The sequence below is a fragment of the Alosa pseudoharengus genome, unplaced genomic scaffold (assembly GCF_046254945.1).
Source record: "Alosa pseudoharengus isolate Yale_2024_CS ecotype anadromous, Long Island Sound unplaced genomic scaffold, YU_APseudo_1.1 YU_APseudo_1.1_scf_17, whole genome shotgun sequence".
Classification (NCBI taxonomy): domain Eukaryota; kingdom Metazoa; phylum Chordata; class Actinopteri; order Clupeiformes; family Clupeidae; genus Alosa; species Alosa pseudoharengus.
The window spans coordinates 7,794,264-7,811,607 of NW_027468640.1; the positions used below are offsets into that span (position 1 = coordinate 7,794,264).

Here is a 17,344-nt window from a genome sequence, read left to right on the forward strand (position 1 = left end):
TTGACTTTGCTGGTTTCTGGCTGTAGTCCTGGGATGTGAACGTATTGCCACTCTAACATGGTGTACAGATATTCCTGTCTGGATTTAAAGGGTTAGTTACTCGTAGACTGCGCTAGGGTAATGGTAGCCAGCTGGTACATAGCTGTGCAGTATGTTGTGTAAACCTCCCTCACGATGCCTTAAGAGACGTGCTAGTGAGAGAGCTAGCAGCCTGGGCTTTTAGCTCGATTGCTAGAATGTTCGACTTCCAATCTGCTGCGCGTTGCGGGTCCAGTCCGGGCGACTTGTGGACTGTATAGTATGTACTAGTGTAACGGTAGCCAGCTGATAAGTACCTGAGCGGTATGTACGTTGTGTAAACCTCCCACCCAACCCCTTAAGGCTGCAGTTGGCAAGTCTGACAGATTGAGGGGACTTAGCCAACATTTTGAATGGTTACAACTCTCATACCCTCTCATCGAGTTTGTGCTCGTCAGTGCGCACCAGACAGTGATTGACAGTCAGATCTTACACAGCCCTACTCTGATTGGACCAGAAGAACCGGGAGCTGTGGAATTTTGCAAAACAAATAACAGGCTCTAGGTGGAGGTAGAAGTGCGGGTTTTTTTTTAAACCGGCTGATTTATGTTGTTCTATCGGAGCATAGTGTCGGTTTTAGTGAATATGATCAAAAAAATCTGGCAGCTTTAAGAGTCATGCTAGTTAGAGAGCTAGCAGCATGGGCTTTTAAAACGATTGCTAGAATGTTCGACTTCCGATCTACTGCTCTTTGCGGGTCCAGTCCGGGTGAGTGGAGGGCTGAGCTGTGGTTCAACACAATTCAGGTTACACTAGTGCTGCAACAGTCATAATCAAATGACAGGAAAGGCTTTTTACTGGCATGCCCTCTAAATGAGGTCACTTCTGAAGAATTTGTGGGGTCTCCCCAAGATGCTACTTCTTTCTGTAACTTACCAACACTGATCCTCATTGCCTCATCTCTTCTCTACCATCCTCCTCACATCTGGGGGCAAGAGAAACATAGTTCCTTGCCCGGGCAGGTTTGAAACATTTCCAATTGATTAGAACCCCTTAATTATTATTTTAGCTTAAAATATGGACAATATTCTTTTATAAGTTTCCCATATTGAAGATTAACTTGGACATTTAATCTATGTGTCACGTTATTTTATACCTTAGTGTCTCACTTGAACTTTAAGTCATGGAACTCTACCTCAATGGTCAAAGTTAGCTTAGCTAGTTAAAAAGCTAGTTAACTCAAAGTTGAATGGAAATGAAAAAAAAAAAACATTTAGTTACATTTTTTTATTCCTTGTTTTACTTGACCAGGGGTTGCAATAAATATGGAGGGCACTGTACATTCAGACAATAAACAATGACAAAAAGAGATATATTTTTCAAACTTTATTTTTGGAAAAAGAAGATTAAACAATGTTTTCTACAAGGTACATCGTAAATAAGTGTAAAAATAAAATGATTTATAATTCTAAAAAGATCAAGATTCCACTGCATTCCTTGAAATAAGTTCATAAGAAGTTCTTTTTAAAAAACATTGAATAATATCAGTCAATAATCATGATTTAAGACACATTCAAAATGACAAAAATAATTTCACATTGATGTTTTACGTGTATTTTTCCCATGTATGACAATGTCTACCTTACAGACAATCATACCATTGAAAAGAATGTGTTTCTATTAGCACATGTACAAAATATTGAGTTGGTAGCTTTACTCAAACTATATTAATGAAGGCATCAAACATGGCTTATATGCCTATGGGTGATAGTCTTTTTCCAAGGTTCCTGCGGACATTTGTTTACTTATACCATGTGATGTTTTGTTTTTATAGCCATGTGTTTCATTTAATAGTATCTCTGTCCCAACCCCCCACCTGTTTCTGTTTACTAGCCTTGTCACTGCCTCACCTGTGTCTTGTTATGTTCATTAAGACAGTGATTCTTAAACTAGGGGTCGTGACCCCAAATGGGGTCGCCAAAAACTTCCGTGGGGTTTAGGTTTAGTTTATTAGGTGAAACAAAGGAAAATAATATTGGCCTTTTCTGCCTTTTTCTTATTTACACGCAGTTAAGAGAAGAGAGAGAAATGTTTTCGTCTTTCAACGAGATCTGGTTCAGTCTATGGGCTACTGGTCCGCTGATAGAAACAATGTAACTATCTGCTCCCACTATGCAAACTCAACTTGTTCCCGCTATTTTAAGTAAAACAAAACAAAAGACATAGGTAGCCTACTAGCCAAAACGGACAGGTGGCTGCTTAAAAAATTGAACAAAAGCTCGGAAGTGCCATCTACCAGTGCGTCTACTCCTCCGTGATCCTCAGATGGGACAAGTCTACAGGCCGGTGAGAATAAAAAAGAACAAACAGCGCGTCGGCTTTATCAGAAAGAATTTCTGAAATATGCATTCACTTGCCAAGTTAAAGATAACCTCGACCACCCACAATGTGTGATTTGCGGCGGTGTTCTGGCGAATGAGAGCTTAAAACCTGTCAAAATGAAACGACATCTCAAAATACATGTCGGCTCAGCACCGTGGAGGAAAATCTCCTTGTTGCCGTATGCAGCATTCCTCCTAGAATTAACTTGCTATGTTCACGGAAGCATGCCCACCCTTCCCATTGAAATTGTTAAAGATAGTATACCAGAAAAGGGAAATAAAAAAAATATTGTTATTGTTATCGCCATAAATATAATTAATGTAACGTTAATGCGTGCTTAGTGCGTGCTTGTGTATGCACATAGCGCTCTGATCTGATATGGCGGCAATCTACACTTGTTTAATCGTGATTGTTTGGTTTTCTCGGTTCTTGTTCATATGGAGTAAATAAAACAAATGACTTTGCTTTCTAGTTTTTGCTTGATTTAGTTGTTAACGTTTGAGGGGGGTATTTAAGTAAGGACTTAGGATGTTTGGGGAAAGTGGGGTCGCCAGACCTCGCCATACTTTCTTGTGGGGTCGCCAAACAAAAAGTTTAAGAACCACTTAAGAGACACTTTCTGACATGTTGTGGCCCATTTTCTTAGACTTAGATATAAGGCCAGACAAGGCACACCGTAATGTAAAGTAAACACATGCAAGAAATATTTGTTAGTGTCAAGAGCCATTTTATATTTTAGTACACATTTTGAAGCCTCAGAAAAAGTTTAACATATCAAAGTAACTGCTTTGAAACACATAAAGATGAAGTTCAACACAGGCACATGTGTATGTTACTAGAATTCAAAGCTACACATTCAAAATAAAAAAATAGATAATATATGATATATTTAACAAGACTTTTTAAATAGAGTAAAATAAAAGCAGTCTATCATTATTAAGCTAGATCACACATAAATATAATGAATTAGTGGTTAAATGAAGGTGTCTCAAAAATTAGAATATCATGAAAAAGTTATTTTTTTCTGTAATTTATTTCAAAAAGCAAAACGTCCATATAACGTAGGTTCATTACAAATAAAGTAAAATATTTCAAGCCTTCTTTTGTTTTAATTTTGACTATTCTAATCTTGATCAGAAGGTTGACAGCTAATGGAGATAAAAAAAATCCAGAATCTCAAAATATTAAAAAAAAGAATTTATAATACAGAAATTTTGACTTGAGATAAGATCTAATCAGCTAATTAAGTCAAAACACCACCAATGGCTTCCTCAGCCTTTAATCTCTCGGTCTGGGCAGGCAATGGACATTTCCATGATATTCAAAACAGTATGACATATTTAGCAAGACTTTTTAAAAAGAGTATAGTAAAAGCAGTCTGCGTTACTAGATCACCCATAAGCTTGATTAATTAGTGACCCATCCATGTTAAATAAAGGGATTAAAATTCTTACTAAATATGATTAACATTGGCAGTCTGCACCCTGGACCTCCATGTTGGCCATCTCTCCTGTGAAAAAGTGAATTATAAGCTATCAATCAATCAATTAATCAGTCATCCATCCTGTTCACCACACAATAAATCCCACAAGTGCTCTCTCTCTCTAACACACACATACACACACTCATGTCTTCTCTCTCACCCATAGTGCAGATGAAGTTGAGTCTGGTGCTCTCAGGCAGGCTGACCCACTTCCCTCCACGCTGCAGCGCTCCTGCTCTCTGATCTTCACCGCATCCCTCCCTGCCGTCCTCTTTCCCTCTCTCCTCGGCCCAGCGGTCCCAGCAGACGGTCTCTCCACTGACCCAGAACCAGATGTCCAGTGGGCACAGGTAGCGCAGGCCCAGCCACACCTGGTCAGTGGAGGCCCGTTTAGCTTTCTCCATCACCCAGCACTGGATCTCCTCTGTGAAGACGGAGACCAGGTCCATGTTGCGCTGTCTGCAGTACATGTGGGCCTCTGTCCAGCTCAGATTCTCTTTCACCAGCTGAAGTTTATCTGACAGAAACATGTGCAGATGGAGAAAAAAATATTTATTTACATAGAACATTTCTTACAAACCGCAGCTGTTTACGTAAAGAACATGCAAGGCCAGAAATGTGAATATCTAAAACAGTGGAGGCCTCATGTTGACAAAAGTCATTGTAATCAACAGCACCCCCGTTTATACATACAGTGGACTAGAGAGTCTCTTGTTTCAGCTGCCATTTGGTCTTGTCACCCTGCTGAGGGTGTCACTCAGTCCCAGGCCTGTCTTGGACCACAGGAAAATACCTGAACTCTTAAGTATATTTGTCAAAGGAGAATTTATAAACTTGCTTGTGCTTGATTAGCCTGGGTTTTCCCATGCTGCCATTTTATTCACGCTGCTAGGCAGCCTGGATTCTATGGACTTCGTTTTCACCTCAACGAAGGAACCAATCACAGAACGGAGGGAGGGAAGCAAGACGATGACGACACACCAAAGCCGTTATGAGCTACGTACAGATGCATTTGATAGACACTCGTAGCGGCCAATAATCAGCTCTGGGCATTCGTAAACTGACGTTAGCCAGGCTAATGCTTGATATCATTTACAGTCTACATGTGATACATGTAGTATACCAGTCACCTGGGATATTTGATGCATTCTCTGATGGGATGCGCCCACACCCCCTGCTCTCAGAATAACAGAGATGCTCTAATGATTCAGGGGTTTCTGGATGAATACCATCTATATGTTAATTATGCTAAGTTGTTTTAGATTTATATTAGGGGAAGAACACAGATGCTTCCTGGCTCTTCTATTCTGCCTCTTCACTTCTCTGGCTAGGCTCTGCCCTGCCTGCTCACTTCTTCTAGAATAGGCCTTGTTGTCTTTGGCCTCTCTCTTCTTCTCTCTCTCTTCCTGCTTCTCTCTCTCTCCTTTCTCTGTGGTTTGTTATTTTCTTGTTTGATGAATTGTTTTATCTTGTGTATTTAACATTCTAACTTGTTAAGTTTACGTTTATTGTTTGGTTAAGCTTACTTTTTTCCTTTGTATATGTTTACCTACATTTGACTTTGCATTCAACTTAAGTGATATTGGTCACATTGACCTTTTGGTTTTACTGTTTAAATAAATTGTTAATTCACCCAATTACATATCTCTCTTCTCGTATGCCATGCCAATATCCAGCTATAATTGATAACCTCTTTGGTAATTATTCAAGATCAGTTCTTAATTTTATGGAGTCAGATTAATCGTGGTTTCTCGTAATTACCATTGCTTCACCGGTCTATCTCATTGTTCATACACGTGCAAACCTGTGAGTGGCCAACGCAACTCTTCCTCCCTGAGGAGAGCGTCTGTGCTCTTTTTCCCTCTTTACAAACAAAATGTGTGATTACAGAGTAACTCTTGACTTTCTGTTGAGATGTTACCGCTCTAGAGTATGGATCAAAAAAGAGATTTATTACATTTGACATCTCCCCATATGCCCGCTTGGTTTATTCATGTCACAACAACACAGTTGTCAGTTCCCTGGTTACCAGGGGCATCTCTCAGTATCTGAAGGATGAGGTCTAGTGGCTGGTAGTAGCAATATTGAAATAGTTCATCACTGGAGATAGAAAACTTACCCAAGCGGCAGAAGAAAGGATGTCTGTCATCACAGTTACGGTTTATCCATTCCCCCTTGTGTCCTTGAGTTAGCCATGTTACAGCACAGTTGTCCTTCCCCTGGTTATCAGGGGCGTCTGGTCTCCAGTGTCTGAAGGATGAAGTCCTCTGGTCAGACCACGTCCAGTTGTCTCTGAACAGGCCGATCCAGATCCAGCGAATTCCCGCTGTCTCATTAATCAGCTTATTATCCTGCTCATCTCTCACACTCACCAGATCTGTGTGGTGTTCTCTGCAGTGCTTCTGAGCTTCTCTCCAGGACTTTTTCTTATCAATAAGGACATACTGCTCACTATCACTGTGGGTCTCTGGAAGTCAATACGTTTGTTATGTTTAACAAAAATGATCCTACTTAGTTAGCCATATCAGCAAGTGCTATAGAAGTAACAGTAAGTGAAATTACTTGATTAGTATGGAATGGTGTATTGTTAAAATTACAATTAGATGACTGATGTTCTCAGAGTTTCAACATAAGAATAAATACTGAAGGAAACCAGCATATGAATAAATGTTCTCACCATCATAGCACACAAACCATTCTTGTTTATCATTACAAGTTATATCATTCCACAATCCCCCAGGGATCAGTGCTGCACATTCCTCCTTATCCCCACCATTAGGCTCTCCTTCCCTCCAGTTAGTGAAGTGAGCTTCTCCAGGACCATAGAAACCTTCATCTGCCAGGGACCACTTCCAGCTGTGGTTAGCAGTCTGATGCAGCCCAATCCAGGCTTTCCCATCATAACCTTTAGCGGTGTCCATCATCATCTGTATGTCCTCCATGTTTTCTGTGGTGGCCAGGTCAGTGTACTGCTCCCTGCAGTAATGCTGCGCCTCAGTCCAGGTCTTATTCATGTTCATGAAGATGAAGTGATGAGGGAAAAGAAGAAGAATTAGAAATCATGTAAAGGGGTTTAAATAAATGAAGCGGCAGACCTGCACTCACACACAGCACCCAGATTGATGCTGCAAATCCTTTGGTGTTTGGAATGTGGCCCACACACCTTCAACAGGATTTTAATCTACAGCTCTTTGGTCAACTGCCGTTGTTCTTAAAAGTGTTCTATAAATAACTTAACATTGACATTCTGACCTTCAACATGACACTAGGCTACTGTTGATACAGACAGATGTAATAACAAGGGGTGGACTTACAACTGCTCAAGCTCAGCACACTCACGCCACCCCTAACCCCAACCCTCACTCACTCTCACACATAGACATGTAAAACTGGAAGAACCTTTTCTCCTGATAGAGCCTCTAACACTCTTAACACACGTAACACATAGGCTACCTGCCCAAACTCCTGTTTTTTTTCCCCAGGTTTCTCCCGTAATTCAGGTGCCCTCCCGTTTTGTTACTTCTCCCGGAAAACTCCAGTAATTTGCATGACCATCAAACTTTGTTATAATATAATATAATTGCCCTACACACACAAATCACTTACTTCATTCATCAAACAAAACCCAAATCGAATGTGTGCACTCTGCACAGCCACAGTCTCACTAGCAAGCTGGATAGTTGAATGCTTCACCATTCATCATTCATTCATCAGACACTGTTGTCCAAAGTGACTGATATATGTCAACTGTAGGGATAACATTGTCCACAGAGCAACTTGAGGTTAAGTGCCTTGCTCAAGGGCACAATGGTGGAAGCCAGGAATTGAACCCATGACTTTCAGACTACTGCACTAGCCCAGCTCCTTAGCCACTACACTTCCACCGCCCACAGCTACAGTACAGTACATGTACTCCAGAACTAGCAGTTGCCAAATTGTTCTGGAAGAAATATAGTGATTAATGCATCATATAAACTATTATTGAGTGTTGATACACAATAGGCAACTTGTGCCCTCGTAACATAGTCTGACAGTAACTCAAGTTTTTGAGGTACGCTAGGCAGTCGGTGGATACATAACTGGCATGCAATGTATCTCTTTCGGTAAAAGCAATGGCTGAAATGCAGTGTTGCTACAGTATGTAACATGCAAACATTGACATGTGCCAACATTGACTCTCAACCCCCAATTAAGAAAATCTCCCGTTTGTCGGAAGCTGTTGGCAGGTATGACCTAACATTAAGCTTTAATCACTTTAAACTGACACTGACCTGAGAACAGCAGTAAGGCCAGACTCCACTCCATGACCTCCAGCTAACCTGCTCCTACAATGCAGATAGTATCAGTATGAATTAACATGGACGCACTTCCAGACATCTGTATTGTCATGACCTTTAACAGTACAAGTCTTATTACTGTGACCATATTGAGAGAAAGCAAATAGGAAGAGTGAGAAGAATGTGTGAATGTGTGAAAACAAGAATGTGTGTGTGCGTGTGTGCGTGTGTGTGTGTGTGTGTAAGAGAGAGAGAGAGAGAGAGAGACAGTAAATATGCATTATGTACACTTTTTTATCTACAAGTTATTTTTATTTGTTATTTAATTAACATTATTTAGTCATGTTGAATTTATGTTATGGACAACATATATTTACATGTAAGTGAAAGATGAATATTGATTTAACTTATGTGAATTTAACCCATGTTCTTCATGTACAACCAATGAAGAGTGAACCAACAAATTCAATTCATTATTTTTTTCAGTGGTCAGAAAAGAGACTGTTACTTTCACATTAGTGAATAGAAATTGACTTAGATTCTAATCTAATAGTTATCTATTAGTACTATACAACAGTTAGTTTCTATATTGTAGGTAGTTAAGAAAGAATTGTATAATCAGTCCATCAGACTGCCAAAGTAGCTGAGTTACTATAATAGTCACTTCACAGATGGCGGTGCTGTAGATGGCGGTGCACACATATACACATGCACACACACACAGGCACCCACATACTATCAGTATTAGAACGGCCGATACATAATTACAAATTCAGTAGGATTAAAAGAAAGCCAAAATATATATTCATCATCATCATCATGGCTGCATTTCCAGTATTGGCGTTAAGTAGTCGTTTGTCCACTAGATGGCGCATCGTTGCAGTGAGACGTAATTTTGTTGGAAGTTAAACGTGGGTTGGAATAACAATGGACGCTTCCTACAAGGACTATAGTTTACCGCAGAGAACGTCTAATAAGGATAGGATGATGTTCACATGAGATGTAATTCCCATTTCTTCTTGAAGCCGAAATAAATCTGGGGATGTTTATCGGACATGCTTGGTTTTTACTGCAGGTACGTTAATCTTATAATATCAATAAGGACCTAGGTAATGTTACCGTTAGTTGGTTGGTTGAGTGATGGAGGACAATTTCATTGATTGCATTTGTAGAAAACTATAAATGCAGTTATACCAAGCAAATTGATAGCAGCACTGTAATTGTATCTTTCGACTGTCATTTGTTGCATGTCCTACAAAAATCATTCTGTGCAATGGAAGATTTACCAACGTTACACCGGTCTGATACAGTTTTGCCTATACATGCGTGAGACTGAGACGCCTGTTTATTTTGTTTTAAGTGCGTGCAGGGTGTGAGAGGGGAATCGATGTGCTTTGATTTCAGCTTGGTAGTTAAATTAAAGTGAAAAGTGAAATTAAAAAGCATGTGTGTGTGAAGTATCCAAACAATGACACTTTCATTTCATTATGGCTGCTTTAGCAACACACCTTAAGCTACCGTGTAGTGGGTCCCATTTAGAAGTGGCTACTTCATTCGCGCTTTCCTTGATTCATGGAGCTGCGTGAATTTTATTACAACTTTTCGCCACGATATGGCAGTTTAAGTCTGCTTGATACTGTAAGGCGTAAGCCATTGGTTTCCAAAGGAGATTTTATTTGTGTCGCCAGCATAGCCTATTGACAATTTATGATTTTTGATTTATTAAAAGATTGAGGTTGGTCTGGTGAAAGCCAGACTAGCCATGGACCTCATTTACACAATGCAAGGGAACACGAATCAGCCTATATTTGCACGAACAATAACGGACAACAGCTATTCAACTTTGGCCCGTTAAAATGTGTATGAACAGTCTAGCGACGCATTTCATCAAGGCCCATTCGGACATGTCAGTTATTTGCACCACTAGATATAAAACAGCATTTCGTTTCAGACTGCTGTTACTTAATTTGTGCATTAACAATAACGTTTCAGACTACTGTTGCTTAATTTGTGCATTGACAATAAAGTATTACATGAACTAAAGATGACTAAAATCTTATGTAAAAGAAGAAACATTCACAAAAAATCCATCCATCCAAAAATTACCTTTGTTTTTGATAGCTGTTGAAAACGGCATGGAACTGACAGAGATGTTTTTGTTTATAAATAAATAAATAAATAACATGCTGATACCTTTTGCTTTTCCCAAATACAATGTAGCCTACAGGTGTAAGTGACCTTTCATCAATCCAGTTGCAATGGATGAACTGTGATGAACTGCCCTACTTGTGATTGTTTAGAGATGTTAAAGGTTTTATAACAATGCTACATCTTCTTTGGCTATTCTACAATCTATTCACCTTTTCAGCACCAGTAGGCTACTCTCTGTGCAGCCGCACACACACACTCAGGCATGCCAAACAAGCATACACAAAAGTTTCAAGAGTGGGGGATGGAGTAAAATATGGAGACAAATTGAAGTGTGATTTATTTTTGTGGAACGGATGTACAGGACTGAGCGGCGGTCATATTTTGTACCGCTATGCGGTACATCTAGTTTATATTTCTGTAGTTTCCCCCTCGTACTTCTCAGACAGCGCAGGTTATCTTGACCTCAGTGGGCACCACACATAGATTTCACTTTATGTAGTCCTAAGGTTCCAGTCACTCGTGAACTGTGCTAGAGCTGTGGTGGCCATAATTAAAGGAACCGTATGTAAGAAATGTATTTCAATTAATCATGAAATGGCCCTGGTATGTCACTAGACATTAAAAAATCATGTTCATTTCAAATACTTATATCACTGACAACAGCAGTCCGGCCAGGATATTGTAATTTTAAAAAGGGAAGTTGCAGCCCTCAACTGATGTTGATGTTGTGTTTTGTCATGTCATGTTGTGTTTTGGCCTGATGCGCCACCCTCCACCTATGTACTAATCACAAAGTCAGTAGTGTTTTTGGCATCCGGGTTGGCAACCTCGAGTCAGGGGGGAGGGGTTGGTGATACACCGCTCTACAGTGATTTGAAAGTGAATGCAGTACCAGTTTTGGCCACAATCTTACATATGGTTCCTTTAATGACAAGAAGGCTTCTTCATGAAATGCCCTCTTGGCCAAGGTTCTAAAAATTTGTTTTGATGCTTTGTGATCCCACAATGTAATTCTTTCTGTAATTCACCAACAGTGATCCTTTTGAATTTTCTTTCCTTGTCTTTTACCATCCTCCGCACATGGGGGGCAAGAGAAATATGGAACTCTGCTTTAAAGCTCATAAACACCCTGGTTAACTCAAAGTTGAATGAAAAAAAAAAAAAAACATTTAGCCTGGTTGACACCAAAACACATAGCTTGGCAAATTAAATTTGCTAACAGGGTTGTCTGCGTTCTCCCAGGCTAATATATTTATGGTGCATTTCTTTTCTTCATTGTTTTGTAAGACTGAGATAAATCTTTTATTAAAAAAAATATTCCTGGTTTTACTTCAACAGGGGTGCCAAGAAATAGGGAGGATGCTGTATATTCAAACAATAATAAACAATGACAACAAGTCATACCTTCGCAAGTTGCACAATGTTTTTTACAAGGTACACTTTAAATAAGTGTAAAGAATATAATGATTTCTAATTCCAAAAAGGTCAAAATTCCACTGCATTCCTTAAAATTAAGTTCATGTTAATGATAACAGTTACTGTATGTGTTTATGTATCTATTCCTTTTTTGTTGTTGTTCTATGTCTTGCTGTTGGGCCTAGAGCCTGTATATATATATATATATATATATATATATTTACAGTGGTAGAATTTAGGAGATTAGACTGGGATTCGGGACAAGTTTACATTCAAAGACATAGGAATCCGGCATGACAATTTTCAGCCAATAAAAAGGAGATAACAATGAATGACGAGGTATGTACTATGTGGTGCAGTTTACAATAATTGTTTTGTACAAATTGTTGTGCAAATGTGCATTATGATTCGACAAACGCATCAAAGCGACTGAGAAAAACTGTTATACTAGTGCAGATTTTTTTATCCGTTTGGGGAGATGGTCACCTAGGCCTAGCATACCTTTGGTGGTACCCTAGGGTAGTGCCATCCATGACAACCTGCTTGTGAATTGAAGAGTTAAACATGTACTATAGGTCAAGCTAAAAACACCAATAATAACCAAATAAGTATTAAGTAAATCATACTGGGGCTCGCTCCCACATATGGAGCAGCGGAATCCTTCCTCTGTCAGGAACTGTAAAAGCCCCAAGTAGGCCAGGCATGTCTGAATTTAATAGATGTCCCCATGATCAGCTGCCCTTTGGTCCCACATCCTCAAGTAACTGTACTTGCTTGAACTGTTTTGACAGAGAACAGAGGTTAAGAGCATGCATGACTTGCAATTAAAAAATAAATAAATAAATAAATAATATATATATATATATATATATATATATATATATATATATATATATATATATATATATATATATATATATATATATATATCAGGGTTTCCGTTACCGGACATTGGCCGGAAAAAAAATGAAATGTCCGACAAAATTAAATCTCTCCGGTCAAATTGACCGATTGAAATTGGCTAATAATCCCGTCCCCTAACGCAATCTGAATTTGAGAATAAGCCTTAATATGTAGGCCTAAACCTTTATTATACGTCCTCTGGCTTTTAAATGTTTTTAAATGAACAGGCTCTGTTTGAACGTTATTAAACAACACGCATAACCTATGCTGCATTTCAAATAGGAAGCGCACGCTTAAAACGTCCATGTTAAACAACGAACAAATGAGAGGCGGTTCAAACATGGCCAGGCCCAGGCAGACTAGCCTTAAACGTTTTTTCAGAGGCCAGACGCGATGGATGATGATAAATTGGTAACGTCTGAAGCCTCAGATGTCCGGTCAACTCCACCACCACTAGATAAAAAGCAGAAGTGTCGGGCGTATCTGTCGGAATCAGTGACATTGGAAGTGGAGTTGCGGGGGATGCGGCCGCTCCAAGACACTGTCATTGTCCGAACAAGTGTTCTTTACCCAAAGCATACAGTAGGTTTATGCGTTCTCTGTCTATGATCTGCAGGGTTAGGGCCTCCTCGACGAGGCGATTACTGGTCCGCGGATAATTTCTGGCACAATTAAACGGTATCATTGAACCGCGGCCGAAAGAAAAAGAAACTAAACATTTCCCAGAATAGGAAACATTTCTTAATGTATTGTTATAACATAAAGAGGCATAGCATTAGGGGGTAGCGGTGTGAGCGCTCATTCTTGTGCACATCTGTGCAAGTTAAACAGTCACCACTGAGATAACGTGGGTAGCAGCAACAAACAATGTAGCCTATTTAAAACATCGAACGAAGCGGACTCTTGCTGTCCATGAAAAGATACTGGCTAGATCTTGTTAGGCATGTTTAAGTTAGTCTAATGAACATGTTGCATTCTATACAGATTATGTAATTCTTTAAGATACATAGCCTGTCTCTAGTTTTCCTCAGTTTGACTAATTAAGAAGGGATACTAGGATATTTGACCGGCATATCATCAAAATGTCCGGAAAACGACCATTTTTTTCTAGAGGAAACTCTGATATATATATATATATATATATATATATATATATATATATATATAATAATTATCAGGCTTATCAAAATTCCATAAACATAACTCACCCACCCTGAATATAAAAAATTAAATATGTAGTCCCGAAGGACTTCATGGTGCATTAAAAATGCACCCACATTTAAAATATGTTTCACACCGCCATCAAATTGCACTGTGTGAGTGCAGTTGGTGTCCTCACATACATATTTCTATGCTGAAAAAATGAAGTAAATAGTCAGTAATTGTTTTTATCAGGTATCTTTCTTTATAGGGTTTGAAGGTAATATTTTCAAGACTACATTTACATACCTTGCGCAGCAAAGATTGCGGTGGAGGTAAAAAGGTTGGCCTTTTTGTCCTCTCCCACAGACACAACTACCAGGTAATTCTGGCAGCAACTGCAGCAGGCCATTTACCATGACAAAAGTGTCCAGTGGGAGTCTTGAGGGACATTTAACAATTAGGTAGTGTTAAAAGTCTATAATTTATTAACATTTATTAATGTATTTATTTAAATACAGTTACATCCATAACTAGGAATTGATATTAATCAATCTGTTCAGAGATATTTGTAAGTGGCAAAAGGGAAAGTGAACAATGCTGTATCCTCTGTAACACAAATTAATTCTGTTCCACAATAGACTATATTTTCTAATGTTCAACTAAATAACAATAAAAAAAAAAAAATCAGCACAAACCTGGTCAAATTTGATCGGAGTAGTGAAAACCAGTTGGAATGATTTTATATCACTCCCAGAACACTCAAAAAATGTGTAATTCTTGCCACATGCTTCATGTTCTGTAACGGTCTGTCTTTCTCTGAATTAGGGGGAGTGGAAGTCTCAGAACTCAAAAATGAATAAATGCTCATGTACTGAACCCTTGGTAGTCCCTTGGACTTTCCTACTGCGATGGTGAGTCATACAGTATAGCGGAATTATTGACTATTATATCAACCCTTTGTCACAAAAACTTGATAGTTTCATCAGATACTTACGAGTTTGTCACAAAATTAAAACAACTGGTAGTGCAGCCTGGCACAATGCTCTTTACTGTCAATGCTCTCTACACTAATATTGAGACAAGATTAGGTCTCAAAGCAGTGTGGGAGATCTTCCAGAGGTTCCATGATCCCACACGACCGGATAAGGGCCTCCTCGAGTTATTAGAACTCAGCCTTACAAAAAACGACTTTGAGTTTGACTCCAAAGCATACATGTACCTCCAGATTCACGGAACTGCCATGGGGAAGAAGTTCGCTCCGGCCTACGCCAATATTTATATGGCGGATTGGGAGCGGACTGTCTTCCCGAAGTGCAATAAATTGCCATCTTTGTATGTCAGATATCTGGAAGACATTTTTGGTCTGTGGAGTCACTCAGAGGCTGAATTTTTAGAGTTCATTGAAGTCCTGAACAACCACCACGCCACAAACACAACTCACAGCATAATAAGATTGAGTTCTTAGCCTCAGAGGTCTATATAATTAGGAAGGAGAGAGGAGAGAAGTCAAGCAACAATGTGTTTAAATCTGTAACTAAAGACCTACGGAAAAAAGGCAAAGACGTCAGCCAGCACCACCCCCCCCCCCCCCCCCATCTCAGAGAAACACCTACAACTGCTGCTCAGTAACCCAGATGTGCTGTTTCCCAATACAGAACGTGGACTCGTCAAGAAGGTGTGGTTTGATGTGCAGCTGCATCTGGCAAGACAAGGCGGAGAGGGCAATCGGGACCTAACTATAGACCCTTTTGTTTTAAAGAAAGACGTTTCGTTCTAAAGAAAGAATGGCAAGGCAAATTACTAGGGCTACATCTTCGCTGAGCCTGACTACCAAAACTGCCCCTTTGCCAGGTTTAAAACGTATCTCTCCCTTGGCCCCCCCTGACGCTACACCTTCTACCTGTACCCTCTCAAAAAAGACCAGCTGATACTGAACCAACAAGCTGTATGGTACTCTTGGGAACACATGGGCCATAATTTCCTTGGGCAAATGTTACCCCAAATCGGCCCGGCAGAGGGTCTTCCCAGGAAATACACAAACCATAGTTTGCTCAGCACAGCTATCCAACTCCTGTCTCAGGCTGGTCTGGAGATGTCTGTGACTGGGCACAGGTGTGAGGGGAGTCTGAGGAGCTACTGGACTCCATCATCAGGGTTCCTACGCAGTATGGAAAACCTGGAAAAGTATGGAATTTGATTTTAGTAATTTCCAGGTCTGGATATGTATGTAAAAAAGAAACAAGGGCATGGAGTAATATTTGTGTTTCCAGACTATTGCATGTGCAGTACTAATCACTTCACTCAGGTCATAATGAACCATTCCTACTGTTGTGTAGCTTAACTGTCAGTCCCCATCGTCAAGATACAACTAAGATACAACTAAAAATGACCCAGTTAAATGGACGAATATTAAGTGTCATTTTTTAATTCACTTCAGTTGTCCATACCTTTGTTTTCACCGAGTTATCCCAAACCAGATGTGGCCGCAATGTCGAGAATATGGTCAGAAAAATCTACCGAGAAGTTTGGAAATTTGAGTATGGAAAAAGTATGGAATTTTGAAATGGAAAATGTGTAGGAACCCTGCATCACGGACAGACAGAAAAGTGGAGCAAAGTCCTCCCCTCCCATCCCGGCAATGGCAGCAAATTAGGTGAGCTCTAGCTACATAGCCTAACATACTAACATAAGCGAGTTGACATGTTAAACAACAGAGGGGTATTCCAGAAAGGAGGTTTAACAAACACTGAGATAAAACTTAACCTCTGGGTTGTCTGAACCTGTGGCGACTAAACCCGAGCTGTCGGTTCCAAAACACCGGTTACCAGTTAGTTCAATCAAACCTGTGTTAGATAACCTAGAGTTGTGCGCGTTCACGGCGAACTTATAAAGGCATCATCTATTGAGAGTCGAAACCATGAGTGAAACCGGCGAAACGAAGAGCACCGTATTTTTCAGAGGCGGAGTAGTCGAGGCTTACGAGTAGGAGAGAACTGTAATAACAAAAAAAAGAGCAAAAAAAGCGCCTGCGTCAGAGACCTTGCTTGGCAGAGAATAGCCTAACTGACCGTGTAAATGTGTACGTTTACGATAGCCTATTTAATGTCAAAAGCACAATTAAATAATTCACTGGACATCACGTATTGTATTGACTGCTTTGAATGATGCTTTCTTAAACTAGCCTACCTTGTCACAGATTGAGTGGGCCATAGAATTCTTTGAGAATCCCAAATGTAATTTTCTATTTTAACGCGGGTTCTGCAGCTGTGGGCCAAGTTAAACTTTTGCGCTCCATCATCGGAAGGGTGAATGTCGGAAGGCATGGGTAGCCTATTGGACACATTTCGGTGCACATTTGGAAAATTGAATAACTGATGCTGACCTGCCAGTTGGTGAAACTACACTTTAATGATCCTCGTGGATTTGTCTCCACGAAAACGAATGAAGTTGCGCAGGAACTGCTTTAGCGCAAGGCAAACTTTACGCACCGACCGACAGCTTGCCGATATGCTCTGCGTCTCCACGTTACAAAAACTCACAGTCGGTGAGCGATCATCGATGCACATAATTT

General features: G+C 39.9%; 1 protein-coding gene across 1 annotated transcript; it reads right to left on the reverse strand.

The window, feature by feature from the left end:
* Positions 1-759: 759 nt before the first annotated feature.
* Positions 760-6,897, reverse strand: LOC143127857 (C-type mannose receptor 2-like). Its single transcript, XM_076289573.1, has 4 exons — positions 6,561-6,897; positions 6,003-6,350; positions 4,044-4,400; positions 760-803 (listed from the first exon to the last, which is right to left on the reverse strand). The coding sequence occupies exons 1-4, from the start codon at positions 6,895-6,897 to the stop codon at positions 760-762; spliced, it is 1,086 nt and encodes a 361-aa protein (XP_076145688.1).
* Between the last annotated feature and the right edge of the window lie 10,447 nt (positions 6,898-17,344).